Source organism: Erigeron canadensis, chromosome 9 (assembly GCF_010389155.1).
Source record: "Erigeron canadensis isolate Cc75 chromosome 9, C_canadensis_v1, whole genome shotgun sequence".
NCBI classification, from domain to species: domain Eukaryota; kingdom Viridiplantae; phylum Streptophyta; class Magnoliopsida; order Asterales; family Asteraceae; genus Erigeron; species Erigeron canadensis.
In genome coordinates, this window is record NC_057769.1 from 2,134,408 (window position 1) to 2,148,718 (window position 14,311).

Sequence of the window (14,311 nt, forward strand, 5' to 3'; positions counted from 1 at the left end):
CATTACTAAGACCGGTACCCCAAGACGCGTTTCATAACTTTCCTAGCCAATTAATTATTTTGGTTATTTAGATAACAATTGTGTCTATTGATTGTACCCAACCATTAACCCGTTAACCCTTATTAACTATCAATTACTTTTTACCGTACCCGTCATAGAAACAATTGCTTCTAACCAAGCAATCAAAATAACTTATACACAACCTAGTTACCACTGAGATTATGCAAAAACTATCCGTAATTAAGAGTTAAATAACAAAGAATTAATAAGCTAAGATTACGACACAACGTTAAATCAGATCAACTTGAATTCAAAAGATTTATGCAACCATCATTCAATGTATCACTTCATCTCAGTGGATGACAAATGATTTAGCTACTCATAGTCATTAACATAGCACAAAGAGTTAAAATATAGAAGAACATATTGTACCAATTGTAGAAAACTAGTAAACGCTAAGAAAATCAACAACCGAATGCCTTAAAGCTCACGAACAACCCTTAGACCTTGATGGACAAAAAAGCTGCTGAGAATAGCCCCAAAGAACCCTAAAATCGATTAGAAGTGATTGTGTATCGAATGGGAGGGTTATGGTCTTGTATTTATAGTGAAAAATCAAAAACCCTTCAGCCGACCTTAATTATGCGCCACACAAAAGCTCCATGCGCTGCACAAAACCTCAAATTTCCATATTTCAGACTTTCCATACCCGCTATGCGCCGCATAGCCCTTTTGTGCGCCGCACAGGCACAATCGCCAAATTTCCTGTCCAATTTCTCAACTTTCTGTGCGCCGCATGCTTAGTTTGTGCGCCGCACAAGCTTCCAATTTCTGCAAAACTTGTATTTTTCAACTCGTCTTTGCTCGTACTCGTTCAAGAATCATCCTAATGCAACTTTTATCCTTCCAAATGCTATTTCTAGCCCATGTACCTGTTCTAAGCCTGAAATCACTAACAATACCATCAAAGCATCGAATATACAAATAATTTGCACATAATTAAGCTTAAAACGACTTAGAAACGATATGGGAATATGCATATAAATGGACATATCAGATGTCATGCTTATCTTGCTCACATCGTAGATGTTGAAAAGCAACCCCTATCTATCGAAGACATCCCTATTGTTAATGAATTCGCCGATGTTTTTCCCGAAGACTTGCCGGGCATTCCTCCCGAACGGCAAGTTGAATTCTCAATTGATCTTATTCTGGGAGCCAACCCCATTGCTAAAGTTCCTTATTGTTTGGCTCCAACGGGAATGCAAGAGAGACGAAGCAACTACAAGAATTACTTGACAAGGGTTTTATTCGACCTAGTAACTCTCCATGGGGTGCACCTGTACTTTTTTATTGGCAACGAAAATATCTCAAATAACAACAACAAGAAGACCTAATCCCTAAGCGGGGTATAGGAGAGGTGAGTTGTAGACAATCTTACATTTATCTAAAGGTAAAGAGACTGCTTCCATACGGACCTCCGGTCAAAAAGAGGTAAAAATAGAAAATAGTAAAGGTTTTTATAGTAGGGAAAATTAGCAAACATGCGACCTAACATACTTTAGCACAAGTTTGATAAAAGATTATACAATAACAACCATATTGAACATATTAAACAACATAAAAGCATAAAAGCTTAATAAACATAGCCTTCTGCAAGAAACGAAACATGTGATATAAAAACAACCATACATACATATAAATAAGAATTAACTAAGATTTTTTTGAACCCGATGGCCTTAAGAAAACAAACGGATGCTAAACAACTTGTAAAACAAAGTAAATTGAACCGTCTGACTAAGCAAATGCTAGCTCTCACTTGCTCTCAAACCACTAAACTAATCATAATTCTCAAAAAAAAATTCCCTTTGGTCATTTTTTTTAACACAAAGCATTTTGGGTTCACTATAAATGCTAGAATAAATAGACTAAAAATATCTCAAATAATTTAAAGTAAAAAACTCGTAAAGTAAAGTATTATACGTACCATGGTGTGGGGTGGGGCCACAAGTGCATCAGCACGCACACCGGGATGAAATAAACCTAAAGTTAAAAAAGAAAAGAGCTTAAATACCACCCCCATCCCACCTTCATTACGTGCGTTGAAATAGGCCGGCTACTACTATCCTCATCGCCAAACGCTCGCCCATTTTTCCTTCACATTTCTCCCTTTCGACGCCCTTCTCTCCAGGTATATGCAATACAAATTTTATATCTATTTATACATATTTGTTCAGGTGCTTTGTCTTCTTCATTTTCTTTTTTATTTTACAAATCAATGTACACACACTTTAATTAAATCTCATATATGTATACAATATATATGTATGTATATATATTACTCATCTGTATTGCAGATGCTTATCTTCATCCCTGATTATATATTATGTTATACTCATCTATATATACATATTTTTTTTAAAAAAAAATAAATCTATTTATGAAGTTTTGGATTAAAATGTGGTAATTTATTCAGGTGGTTTTTTCAAATCGATATATACATATTCTATATCTATAGTTGATTTGTATGGATCTAAAAATATTATTATTTATCTATAGTTGATCATACACACACACACATATATGTAATATTTAATACAGATCTGGAAATTTTAGAGTTGATTTTAGGTGAAAATGTGTGTTGAGTATTGCTAACTTTATTTTATTTTATTTATTTTGAGGTGGTGAAAGTGTTGTTTTTATGTTTATTGATATTTATTAATTTTGATTGTGTGTTGCTTTATTCAATTATTTGTTATTCCTCTTTTAAGATTAAAGCAATGATACTAATAATATCTTTACTACTTTAAATGGTCAAATTTCAATCTTTTGAGAGCAGCTCTGGTTGCTCCATTCGACAGTTGCTGTTAAAAAAAGTTGTTCGTCTAATTGGATGCCGGCTTAATGTAACAATAAAATAGTTTACGCATGCCATTCGAAAATAATATCTTTAGTGGAAGTCTTAAACAAAAGTTGAAGTTATGACAGTGTTTTTTTATGTATATATATGATATTTGACAACCAATCATTTTTTAGAGAGGGGTTGAAACTTGAAAGGTACAGCAATAGTTACTAAACTTAACATATTTTATGAACTTTAGAGTTAAAAGTTTGCCATCTTTTACATCCATTTGAGGTGTTGTAGCTGGAAAGGGTAATGTAATAACTAATGTTTATGGTAATTTGTAATGCAAATATGCAATAAGGACTGTAGTGGATTTTCTTCAAGACTTATAACTTAAGAGCTGGATACTCTACCACTTTTGGTGTCTATTTTTAGTGGTTGTCCCTTTGTGTTTCACATGGTCCTCAGCCAACTTTGGCAACTTGGTGGTGACTTCATTGTAGACTTGAAAATGTGCCTTTATCAACTACCTTTCACTTAGCATATTCTCTCTTCTAGCCTTTCCAGTTATATGTTGTTTTCGTGCTTATGACATTTCTTAATTTTCTCATTTATTTTTTATTTTATTTTGTTTTTTCGTATTTAATTTATTTGTACCTGAGCAAGTTCTTCATTGAGGCTCAATTTCATTTCCTATATTTTCTTTACAGGCATGACCAAATGACCTTGTCCGATTACTATTTTTATTAGTTGCCCAAAGTCTTTCAAATGTATTCCAATTCTTTGTATAAAAAGGCGAGAGTTTCTTTGTTGAGGTTAACTTGGGAGATTGAGTTTTTTGGATGGAGATCTCCACAAGTTGGAAATAACTTAAGGGATCAAGTTGGAGCAATATTAACCCTTTGATTAAAATTAAAGAACAAGATTTAAAGATGATATTTGAATCTTAATTTTAATCTGAGGTCAATATTCCCCTAACTTTACCTCTCAAGTTGAAGAACTTGAGGAAATCGCCATCCGAGTATTTTTGACTTAGTCACTTAGTATATGTGGTTTTACCGGGGTAACTCCGTAACCATCTTGAACACTTTCTTTGGTTACCTTAAGATGTTTAACTAATGAGGCTCAAATCCGAGTCCTCTTATGACTATGACAGCTGACCACTAGGTGGTGTGTTACTAAAAAAATAAATATTTACTGTTCAGTGTGTCTATCAACCGGCCAAAGAGTTGTATGACTTTAGTATGCTTAATAAGTTAGCAGTCAAAGTTGGAACACTAAGCAAGATTAGACCTTTTTTTTTTCTTTAAGCATGCAACGCATGTGGCATTTTTTCCTCATTTATGTTTTCGGTTCGGAGAAAACAAATCTTTTAGATAAGAAAAAATTGTACTTGAATTCTTAAATGTTTGGTTTGTGTCTCTATGCATTGATGTAGTTTGTCTTTCACTGCTTTGGACCCCAGCTCTTGAAATAGGCAATGTAGATTTCTTGTACACACAGATACAGATCCAATATTATTTTGAACTATGGCCACTTGTATCTACCCATCTCTGATTTTATTAATACAATTTTGCTTAGTTTTATATCGCCCTGCACATTGCATTGAATAAACTATATGCAATTTGCCCTCTGCCCATTTATAAAGACCATCATTTTTTAATATTACTTAAGATTTTAGCTGATATTTTATCTCTGGTTTATATAATAAGATAATTAGCTGACTTTACATTTGGGGCAAGAGGTCACTTTTCTACTTGCTTTCTTCTTAATCGCTTCCAAAGTTAACGAAAAATCATATCAGAAGTCATGTTGCATATTACCCAATATTTCTTTGAAAATAATAAGTAAAATGGAAGTTCCAAAGAATGAACAATTTTTAGTGAACTTAATGAAAATTTTGATATAAACACCCTTTTTCACCTTCCTCAAAATCAATCATTTTTATAAACTGTAGTGATTCATGTGGCAAATGATGTTTTGTGTACAACATTAAACCATGTACATAGATTCGAAAATTAATCACTTCCCTGGCCCCTCATGCACTCTGCACCTCTGCAGTGACTTGTTATTTTCTAAAAGAAACTTTAGCACATGGTCCTGCCTAATTAAAGCCTGTCCTATTTCGTCGCCAACTGGTCCATTTTGATTTCCTTTATAGAACTAAATTTCATGGATGGGTTGTATAATTTGTTCCCACCCCGATCTCAGTTAAAAGTTAATATTGATCATTACATAACATTTCATTTTCTGTTATTCTTTTGCCAGGCCATTGAACCATGGGTGCAGGTGGGCGAATGTCGGATCCAGCAAATGGTGGAAAGAAAACCGAGAGTGAAACGATCCAACGAGTCCCTTACCAAAAACCACCATTCACAGTCGGAGATCTCAAGAAAGCTATTCCACCACATTGTTTTAATCGATCCGTTATCCGTTCCTTTTCTTATGTATTTTACGACCTCACAATTGCTTTCGTTTTGTATTACCTAGCTAATAATTACATCCAATTCCTTCCTAGCCCGCTTGCCTATGTGGCATGGCCCGTATATTGGGCCGTGCAAGGGTGTGTCTTGACTGGTGTTTGGGTCATAGCCCATGAATGTGGCCATCACGCCTTTAGCGACCACCAATGGCTTGATGACACCGTGGGCCTTATTTTACATTCGGCCCTCCTTGTCCCCTACTTCTCTTGGAAATATAGTCACCGCCGCCATCACTCCAACACCGGCTCAATTGAACACGATGAAGTTTTTGTCCCAAAGTTGAAATCTGGTGTCCGGTCATCCGCTCGATACCTAAACAACCCACCAGGGCGGATCCTCACCCTTCTTGTCACCCTCACCCTCGGCTGGCCTTTGTACCTCATGTTCAATGTTTCTGGCCGATACTATGACAGATTTGCATGCCATTTCGACCCAAACAGTCCCATTTACTCCAACCGTGAACGAGCCCAAATATTTATTTCCGATGTCGGTATTTTAACTGTTTTTTTCGTCCTCTTCCGTCTTGCACTAGCTAAAGGACTTACATGGGTCATATCCATGTACGCCGGACCGTTACTTGTAGTAAACGGGTTCTTAGTCCTTATCACATTCTTGCAGCACACACACCCGTCATTGCCTCACTACGACAACACTGAATGGGACTGGTTAAGAGGTGCTCTAGCCACAGTGGACCGAGACTATGGAATCTTGAACAAGGTGTTCCATAACATCACTGACACTCATGTGACACACCATTTGTTCTCCACAATGCCTCATTATCATGCCATGGAAGCCACAAAGGCAATCAAGCCGATTTTGGGAGAATATTATCAATTCGACGGAACATCTGTTTTTAAGGCAATGTACAGGGAAACAAAGGAGTGCATCTATGTTGACAAAGACGAGGAGGTTAAGGACGGAGTCTACTGGTACAGTAATAAGATCTGATCGATGGATTCAAGAGAATGGCAAAATCGTCTTCCTTTTCAAGTCATGTTTATTTAAGTAGTAGTGTATGCTTTGTTTTTGATGGCCGTTCAAGATGAACATGGAAGTGTAGTCAGATGAATGAATGAATAACTTTGTACTTTAATGGATCATAATTCTAGACTTTTATGTATTATGGATCGATCTGCTTTTATCTTCATCTTTTTTCTTTTCATTTGTTTGATGCTATATATCAAAATCAGATTTTCTACAACCTAGAAAGTAATTCAATTTTTTAGTTCAAATAATAATGAAAATCTTATGAAATTCCCAAATGAATTGGTTGGAACTTTTCATAGAAGTGTCACAATAATAAATCGGTCAAGTACAACCTGCTCCTATGTCATAAACCTTGCCAAATGTTGAAACTTGAAACAAACAGATAACACGTTGCATAATCTGTGAGTAGTTTGAGCCAGAAGCTGCATTGTAATTCTAAATTTTCTTTCAGCAAGTTAAATTGTCTCTACACGTACATTTTTGATATTTGTGTTACATTAAATTTAGAAATTTTTTCTTATGACTGCTGAAAAAAATGTTCAGACTGACTCAATTGATGTTAAGTAGAAATACAGATAACATAACATAGTTGTGTATGTTTGGTACAAATAAACCATGGAAAAGCCATCCTCGTTATTCATTAACCTTTTATATTTGATGTATTAGTACACCACTAACCGTGTTTTACATTATTGTATTATACAACACTTTAATGTATATTTAGTGGTATACGGTTAAAAGTTGATGATGGACAGATCACCACCTTTTATATATTTGTTTATAACATAAAGAAAGGAAAGGAACTGAACTTCCTAGTGTCATCTTACACGGTAACTGGGTCTCAATATCTCGACGGTGTATGAAGGAGGTTAAAATGTAGACAATACCTTACCTCTACCAAGGTAGAGAGACTGGTTCCATGTTTTACCTAAATGGTAGAAAAGGACCTCCGACATTTGCTTCAAATGAGGATCGAACCTCTGACCACTGTCTCTATAGCCAAAATGTTTACCATTGATTCAAACCAGACTTACCTTTGCCTAGTTAGAGATGTTGGTTTCAAGTTCTACCTAATTGGTAGAAAAGGACCTTTAGCATCTGCATGAGATGAAGATCGAACTTCAGACCACTATCTTCAGAGCCATAATGTTTATCACTGCTTCAAACCACACTGAAAATAATGATCAAAATCTTATCCAATTTGTTTTAATATGATAATTGTTATACAATAACTAAACTATGTTTTCAATTTCTTCCTCGTAATGGTTTGTGTGTCTGATGGTCACACTCCTAAAGGTTTAGATTGCGAGCACTAAAGTTGGATTTGCAAAAGCTTTAAACACTTGAGTTTTCATTTTGTAAGTGGCTACCACCAACTTTCGTAGTTATATGAAGCCCATATATAATGCTTATAAATCCGTGTAAAAACTGTTGCAAAGAATGCTTACCTTTTCTCTCGCAATCTCGAATTGTTTATCCAGTGACATTCGGACATAAATCTAGTTTGAAACCATACATACGTCTACCGATTTATCAATCTACGTGCAGCTTGTGAAAACCAAAAAAACTCTATCAACAAACCATATGATGTAGTCTAAGAACGATAGCCTAACTTTTTCCATATGTATGAGATACAAAATAATGAAAAAATGGAGATGCGGGGTATCGAACCCCGTACCTCTCGCATGCAAAGCGAGCGCTCTACCATGTGAGCTACATCCCCCATTTAACAGTGTTCTCCAACTAATTTAATTATCCATAACTTATAAAAATGAAGTATATACAAGTATACTAACACATTTATTTACATAGTTCATTGCCAATTATTTCCCCCCAATTCCTTCTCGTTCCCGCCCCCCTCATTTTCTCCAATCTCTCTCCTATTCGCCTGTGCTGCTGCTGCTGCTTGTTTCTACCCCTTATTCTACCGACTACAATATTACAGGTGTATGTATATATAATTTTAGAATCGCTGCTTACAGTTATTAATATGTAATATTAGTTTTAGGTTTTATTAGTCTAGATATAGTTTCACTTATAAGCAATTGGAAGTTTGGAAAAGAAGAAATTGATTTGATTTGCTTTTATTTTTATTTTTATTATCCTATAGGTTTAATTGCTGAGGTAAAAATCTTTATATGAGAAAGCAAATGAAGAATTGGAAGTTTACATTTCTTACTTACAATATTAAGTGTTATTAAATCTATATAAGAAGTATGTTACCAACACAATGTAGCGATGAGTTTGTTTTTTCTGATAGTTTCTCAAACTTCTTGGCGTTACCTAGATATTTTAAGATGTGTCCGACAGTTGTTGTCTGTGGCTGGGGGTCATCAGTAGGGATCATTACCGGTGGATTAGGCATATCACTAGGTTGATGTATTAGACACATGCATTAGTTGTTGTTATTTCTGTAAACCTTTGGGCACGTTTGGTTGTAGAAAATGTTTTCTAGTCTTTCATTTCTAATTTTCTAGAAAATGAAAGGAGTTTTTATTTCCTAGAAAACAAATAAGAATTTTGAAAACGCGTTCTAATTAGAAAACATGTTAGAGATGTGAGGGGTGGGGGAGGAATGAAATGTAAAATGAAAATGGAAATGGAAAACAAGAAAAAGATGTTTTAAAGTTATCTATGGAAAAATGGAAAACATTGTTTTTGTTTTCTTCGAAAACATTTTTAGAAAACTATGATTAGAACGCGTTTTTTGTTTTTCATGTTTTATTGGAAAACGAAAATGGAAAACAAGGGCTGTTTTCCACAACCAAACCCCCAAATTTTATAATTATCTGCCTTTTATCATTCCAAAGTGGTGTTTTTCCTGTGTAACAGAGGGTATTTGGTAACATGGATATAAGGAAGGATGAGGTGGCACAATGTGATTGGTTGTATTGAATCATAAAATTGGAGAGAAAAGAGGGGGGGGGGGGGATACGTTTTTTTTTTATTATACGAGTGATGTAGAACAGTTGGTATGCTGGACGATTTAACATTTGCATCCTTTCCATTTGTAGTTGCTAAGGTGCCTGCAATAGCAATGACAGCCATGGATATTGAAACGGATACACTTCAACGCAAACAATCACTTTATAAGTCAATGGTAATTTTGTTGCTTTCCGACTTCTTGCGCTAACATAATTCACCTAACTCACTTGGTGCATTTTTATGGCTTCTATAGCTTGTACTGAGTCGTATAATTTTTATAAACAGGATGAAATTTTTGAGATTCAAAAGGAGATGTACAAAGGTCAACAATATAGTCAAATATACTATATCAGGTTACACTTGATCAGAACTCTCATTTACTCTCTACTTCCCAACTGGAAACCTCACTTGCCAGGTATATATTTATATGTATTGTGTGTGCTTTGGACACTTGATATTCTGTTTGCTATGTCACTCTTTTAGGGTTTGAGATTTTCTTATTAAAATGTTTTATGCATTGTTATTATGTAGTTTGTACGGTTTTGGGCATTGAGGAAGGCAAGGAGTGCATTATTGTTGGAACACTTTATAAGCATATGAAGCTCAAGCCTACTGTTCTCAGTGAGTATTCAAAAGAGGTAAAACTGTAATGAGTGGCACTGTTTATTTTGTGTTTTGGATCATGGTCATAAACTTATGATTCTTGTTTGTATTTTATACAGAGGTCTGCTACCCCACTTGTGACCCCTGATAATTTTGTCCACCCAGATGATAATTTGATTCTTGAAGATGAAAGTGGAAGAGTAAATCTCAAAGGCGATGTCCTATCACCTTCTGTATATGTGACAGGTATTTATCGTGATGAACTTTGGAATAAGTTGTACAATACCAGCTCGACAAAGCTTCAACAGGCTATTCTTATTTAAATTGCCAGATCTGTCTCTAAGTTCTAATTATGTTAAGGATTACTGGTTCTTTGTGTTACCATTGCACTACTTGTAACTTTCTAAGTTCTAATTATGTTAAGGATTTCTGGTTCTTCTGCTGTATTTCTCTGTCTCTTTAAACTTCAAGTTTCAACAATGTACTTCAGAAGTTTTTCCATTCTGATATATCATGTGTTGTTATCCAAAGGGAATGTCGTTGCTTTACATGGTAAAGAAATTAGTGGAGGTGATTTTTTAGTTGAAGATATTCTTGAAGCCGGCTTACCACCACAATTGGATGTACCAAATAAATTAGGTTCGTCCTCTTCCTGTTTCCCAAGGTTCTTTTTCTTGGCTCTACATGAAGTATAGATTTAGTGTTGTAAGAATTGTCTTTATTTCATCCCAACAAAGAATTAACCTTTTTTAAAGATAAACCATTTTACGACATTTGCAATAAAAAGTTGAAATGGGTACATCTTTCTTGTGTACTATAACCTTTGAGGATATGAAGTATGAACACGTATAAATAGCATCTTATCGAGAAATAGGTATGCTTAATGACAAATTAGTTGCTTCTTATCCAAGACGGAGCGACGTGCTTGCTTGAGATAAACCTCATCCCTAAAATGAACAAGCTAAAGCCGATGCTTTTCTAGAATTAGACTAAAACCATTTTTTGTTTGAAAACCGTCATGTATTGTACAGGAATGATTGATTGTCGAAGTTATCTATAAGAGGTCTTTAAAAAAGTCGTTTCGTTTTTGAATTGTACACTCAACCAATGAAACATATAAAGCTGATATGGAGTATTTGTTAGTACCTTTACTTCTTTTTGATATTCTAGTGCTAACATTTCCATATGATTAGAGATATACAAATGTTTCTATTTCCGTGGTATGTGTGCAACTATCACCAGTTAAGTTGAGATGGGTTTCTTACAATTTCTGATTGCCTGTCAGTTGTGGTAAATCTTGTTTTTAATCTGCAATCTGGGTATTTTTTTTTTCTTCTTTTTCTCAACTTCTCCCCCCTCAACAGGAGAAGACAAATATGTTGTTTTAGTATCTGGGCTGAATGTTGGTAGCAGCTCTTCTAACCCACTTCAACTGCAACTTTTTGTTGATCACATTACTGGACATCTTGGAGATGAGAAGGTCCAAACCTTTTTCTGTGTTCTACATTATGATGTGGTTTATACAACTGTTTCTCATTACTCAATGTCTTCTAACAGGAACAAAACTCAGCAGCTCAAATAGTTCAAGTAGTAGTTGCTGGAAACTCTGTTGAAATACAGAATGGGCTTCTTAATGGCCAGGTACTGCCATTAGTTGTTATTACCAATTTACCATATATATTTTCAACATCCTTCTCTGGAGGTGGAAAAATAAAAAAATGGGTGGGTTGCGTTATGGGTCAAAACCAAGGTTGAAACAAGAAACTTTACGCGTTCAAGAATTCAAGTAGTGTGCAACTACTTGTAATTTGGGAATCAAAATAATGTTCTCAGCAGGTTCGGGCAATGTTATATTCTAAAGCAGATCCTGTATTCCATTATGTAGTGACATATAATAATCTCATAACTGCAACACAAAGGAATTCAATGTTTTACATCATGCACACCATTTCATTGATTGCAGAATTTGGCTTCTAAGGACCAATCTAAGCTATCTGAGCCAATTAAGGAGCTAGATATCTTTTTGACTCAGGTACCTGAAGAAAATACCACTACAACCATTAATACAATAGCAGCCAGATTCTAATCCTATACAATTGTATGCAGATCGCTGCAGGTATACCTGTAGATATCATGCCAGGATACAATGACCCTGCAAACTTTGCCCTGCCACAGCAGGTTTTAATACTTCCAATTAAAAATAAGTAATGCTCTTCATGTGGTAGTGCGGTTTTCTTACCTTTTGTTTTTCCTTTCCTTGCAGCCTTTGAACAGATGTCTTTTTCCTGGATCATCAGCCTATAACACATTTAGGTCCTGCACTAATCCTCATCAATTTGATGTGGACAATGTGAGGTAAGAGTGTAAGACATATAATTTGCACTTGTCTTTCATTTGTGAATGGGTTAGTTTGGGTTGGGTTTTATCTATAATGGGTCAAATGGGTAAATTCGTTTTTTTTTGTTAAATTTTTAGTGGAAATGGTCTGAATGAGATGGAAGATTATACTGTATTCTGCATTAGTCAGAGCGTTTCACATCAACCATGTCTAATTGTTGGGGCCCACCCATTATTCACTCCTCCCATGTTGCCGCTTGCCACATCTAGTTTTGGTTATTAGTGTTAAGTACTTGTGGTCTAAGTTGTTTCTTTTATCTTCAGATTTCTTGGAACATCTGGTCAAAACATTGATGATCTCGAGAGGTATTCAGAAGCTGAAGATAAATTAAGCTTCATGGAAAGGACATTGAGGTGGAGGCACCTAGCTCCAACTGCACCTAATACACTTGGTAACATATAGTAGCTTGTTACTTTTAAAATTTCTTATAGTTTTTTAAAAGTCATCTATCTAGTTTGTTAGTTAATTGCATCTGTCTTGTATAAAAACACATGAGTCTTATAATAAGATTTAATCCGAAGAGCCAGATCTATTTTCTGAAGATGGTAAAGTGCTCTGGTAGGAGGTATAGGTAGCAAGTCAAACATGTTCGGGTCAAATGGGCACATGTTTAGCTTGGGTCAAAAGGGATTGGGTTGGAACCATCTCCAAGGTGGCTTGAATGCCTAAGAATAGGCCCATGTTCCAATCTCCTTAGGTAAACATCTTGGGATGGCCATAGAAGAACCTGGAAACAGCTCTGGGAAACTGATTACGCCGCATACATTAGAGCCAAAGGCTTGACTTTTACCGGGAGACTGAACAGGGATCCATTTCGGTTTACTAGTTTATATCAAGATGGGTTGGGTTGGCCCACAATGCCCTTTTCTTTATTTTTTTTAACGTAATTGCTGTAGGCAATCAGTGTAATTAAGTAGGATTGCTTCAATAATGCTTAAAATGAAGCGAGTTAGGAGGTTTATTGCTTTTGAATACATTTCTGACTACTTTTAATCTATTTGATCCACTTAACCCATATTACCCTTTTTCTATTGTTTAGCTTAATTGTTTTGTTTAATCAATTTGTTCGTTAGAGATAAAACATAACAGAAGTGACCTACTGGCCACTGGTATAAAAATAGGTGAAGGTATCCAACTCTGTTATATTTTGTTTGAATGGTTGGTGTCAAAAATTATGACTTCAATTGGATATTTTATGATCATTTCCATAGAATGGTTGGTTGGATATTGATATTCAACAATTCTTGGTTTACAGGATGTTATCCCTTCACTGATAGAGACCCTTTCTTTCTTGAGAGCTGTCCACATGTTTACTTTGTTGGTAATCAGGATAAATATGCGACTCGAATACTAAAAGGTTCTTGTTGGAAACTTTATGACCTATCTAACAATCTTTCTTTCAGAAGTATGTAGTTATGTATCATTGGTAAAAATATTGGCAAATCTTCCATGCAGGGTCAGAGGGTCAGGTAGTGAGACTCATTTCCATTCCAAAGTTTAGCGAGACTGGTGTTGCGGTTATGGTAAGCCCTCTTACTCTATAAGCCTATTAAATAATGCATTAAGGAATCGAGAACAGAAAACCAATGACATTTTGTTGAGGTGGTCATACACTCTTACGTGTATAGTAGAAGATAACTGGCTGAAGGGGTTATAGTAATTTGATTGGAGGATACTTGTCATGTAATTCCAATCAAAAGCTTAACTAGTATGATTTTGGCATGTAGGTGAACCTGAAAAACCTCGAGTGCCACACTCTCAGTTTTGGGACTCAAATCAGCTTATAAACTACATATCAGGGTTGCACTTATATACAGCTATGAACTAACCCAAGTTACTAATGCATTGCCCATCAATTTACATCTTCTGTAACTGCATTTTCCTTGTAACCACTTGTATTAGCATTAGATATTTATATCAAATATGATGTCACTTCTTGAAATCAGTCAATTTTATGTTAGTTATCTTTTTGATTTTTCATTATATATGCATCCCCTTGGTGCATATAAATCTATCATATCATTAGTATATTACCTGATTCAGAATATGCAAACGGGACAAAACATTTTA

General features: G+C 35.2%; 2 protein-coding genes and 1 non-coding gene across 3 annotated transcripts; 2 read left to right on the forward strand and 1 right to left on the reverse strand.

The window, feature by feature from the left end:
- Positions 1 to 2,086: 2,086 nt before the first annotated feature.
- Positions 2,087 to 6,475, forward strand: LOC122582919 (delta(12) fatty acid desaturase FAD2). Its single transcript, XM_043755347.1, has 2 exons — positions 2,087 to 2,191; positions 5,114 to 6,475. Exon 2 carries the CDS (start codon positions 5,125 to 5,127, stop codon positions 6,274 to 6,276), a length of 1,152 nt encoding a protein of 383 aa, XP_043611282.1. The 5' UTR covers positions 2,087 to 2,191; positions 5,114 to 5,124; the 3' UTR covers positions 6,277 to 6,475.
- Positions 6,476 to 7,965: 1,490 nt separating this feature from the next.
- Positions 7,966 to 8,038, reverse strand: TRNAA-UGC. The gene has a single exon. It is a non-coding gene; the product is annotated as a tRNA-Ala (tRNA).
- Positions 8,039 to 8,157: 119 nt separating this feature from the next.
- Positions 8,158 to 14,201, forward strand: LOC122583838 (DNA polymerase delta small subunit). The gene is made up of 15 exons (XM_043756218.1): positions 8,158 to 8,260; positions 9,330 to 9,415; positions 9,526 to 9,655; positions 9,772 to 9,878; positions 9,963 to 10,089; positions 10,375 to 10,482; positions 11,208 to 11,323; positions 11,401 to 11,484; positions 11,807 to 11,875; positions 11,950 to 12,021; positions 12,107 to 12,198; positions 12,505 to 12,632; positions 13,497 to 13,598; positions 13,697 to 13,764; positions 13,969 to 14,201. The coding sequence occupies exons 2-15, from the start codon at positions 9,353 to 9,355 to the stop codon at positions 14,026 to 14,028; spliced, it is 1,326 nt and encodes a 441-aa protein (XP_043612153.1). The 5' UTR covers positions 8,158 to 8,260; positions 9,330 to 9,352; the 3' UTR covers positions 14,029 to 14,201.
- Positions 14,202 to 14,311: the final 110 nt, after the last annotated feature.

Excerpts from the sequence above, each read along its gene's own strand:
- LOC122582919 (XM_043755347.1), top strand. The coding sequence starts at position 5,125 with ATGGGTGCAGGTGGGCGAATGTCGGATCCAGCAAATGGTGGAAAGAAA.
- LOC122583838 (XM_043756218.1), top strand. The coding sequence starts at position 9,353 with ATGACAGCCATGGATATTGAAACGGATACACTTCAACGCAAACAATCA. Across the intron at positions 9,416-9,525 it reads AATCACTTTATAAGTCAATG|GATGAAATTTTTGAGATTCA; the intron begins GTAATTTTGTTG and ends TTTTATAAACAG. Across the intron at positions 11,485-11,806 it reads ATGGGCTTCTTAATGGCCAG|AATTTGGCTTCTAAGGACCA; the intron begins GTACTGCCATTA and ends CATTGATTGCAG.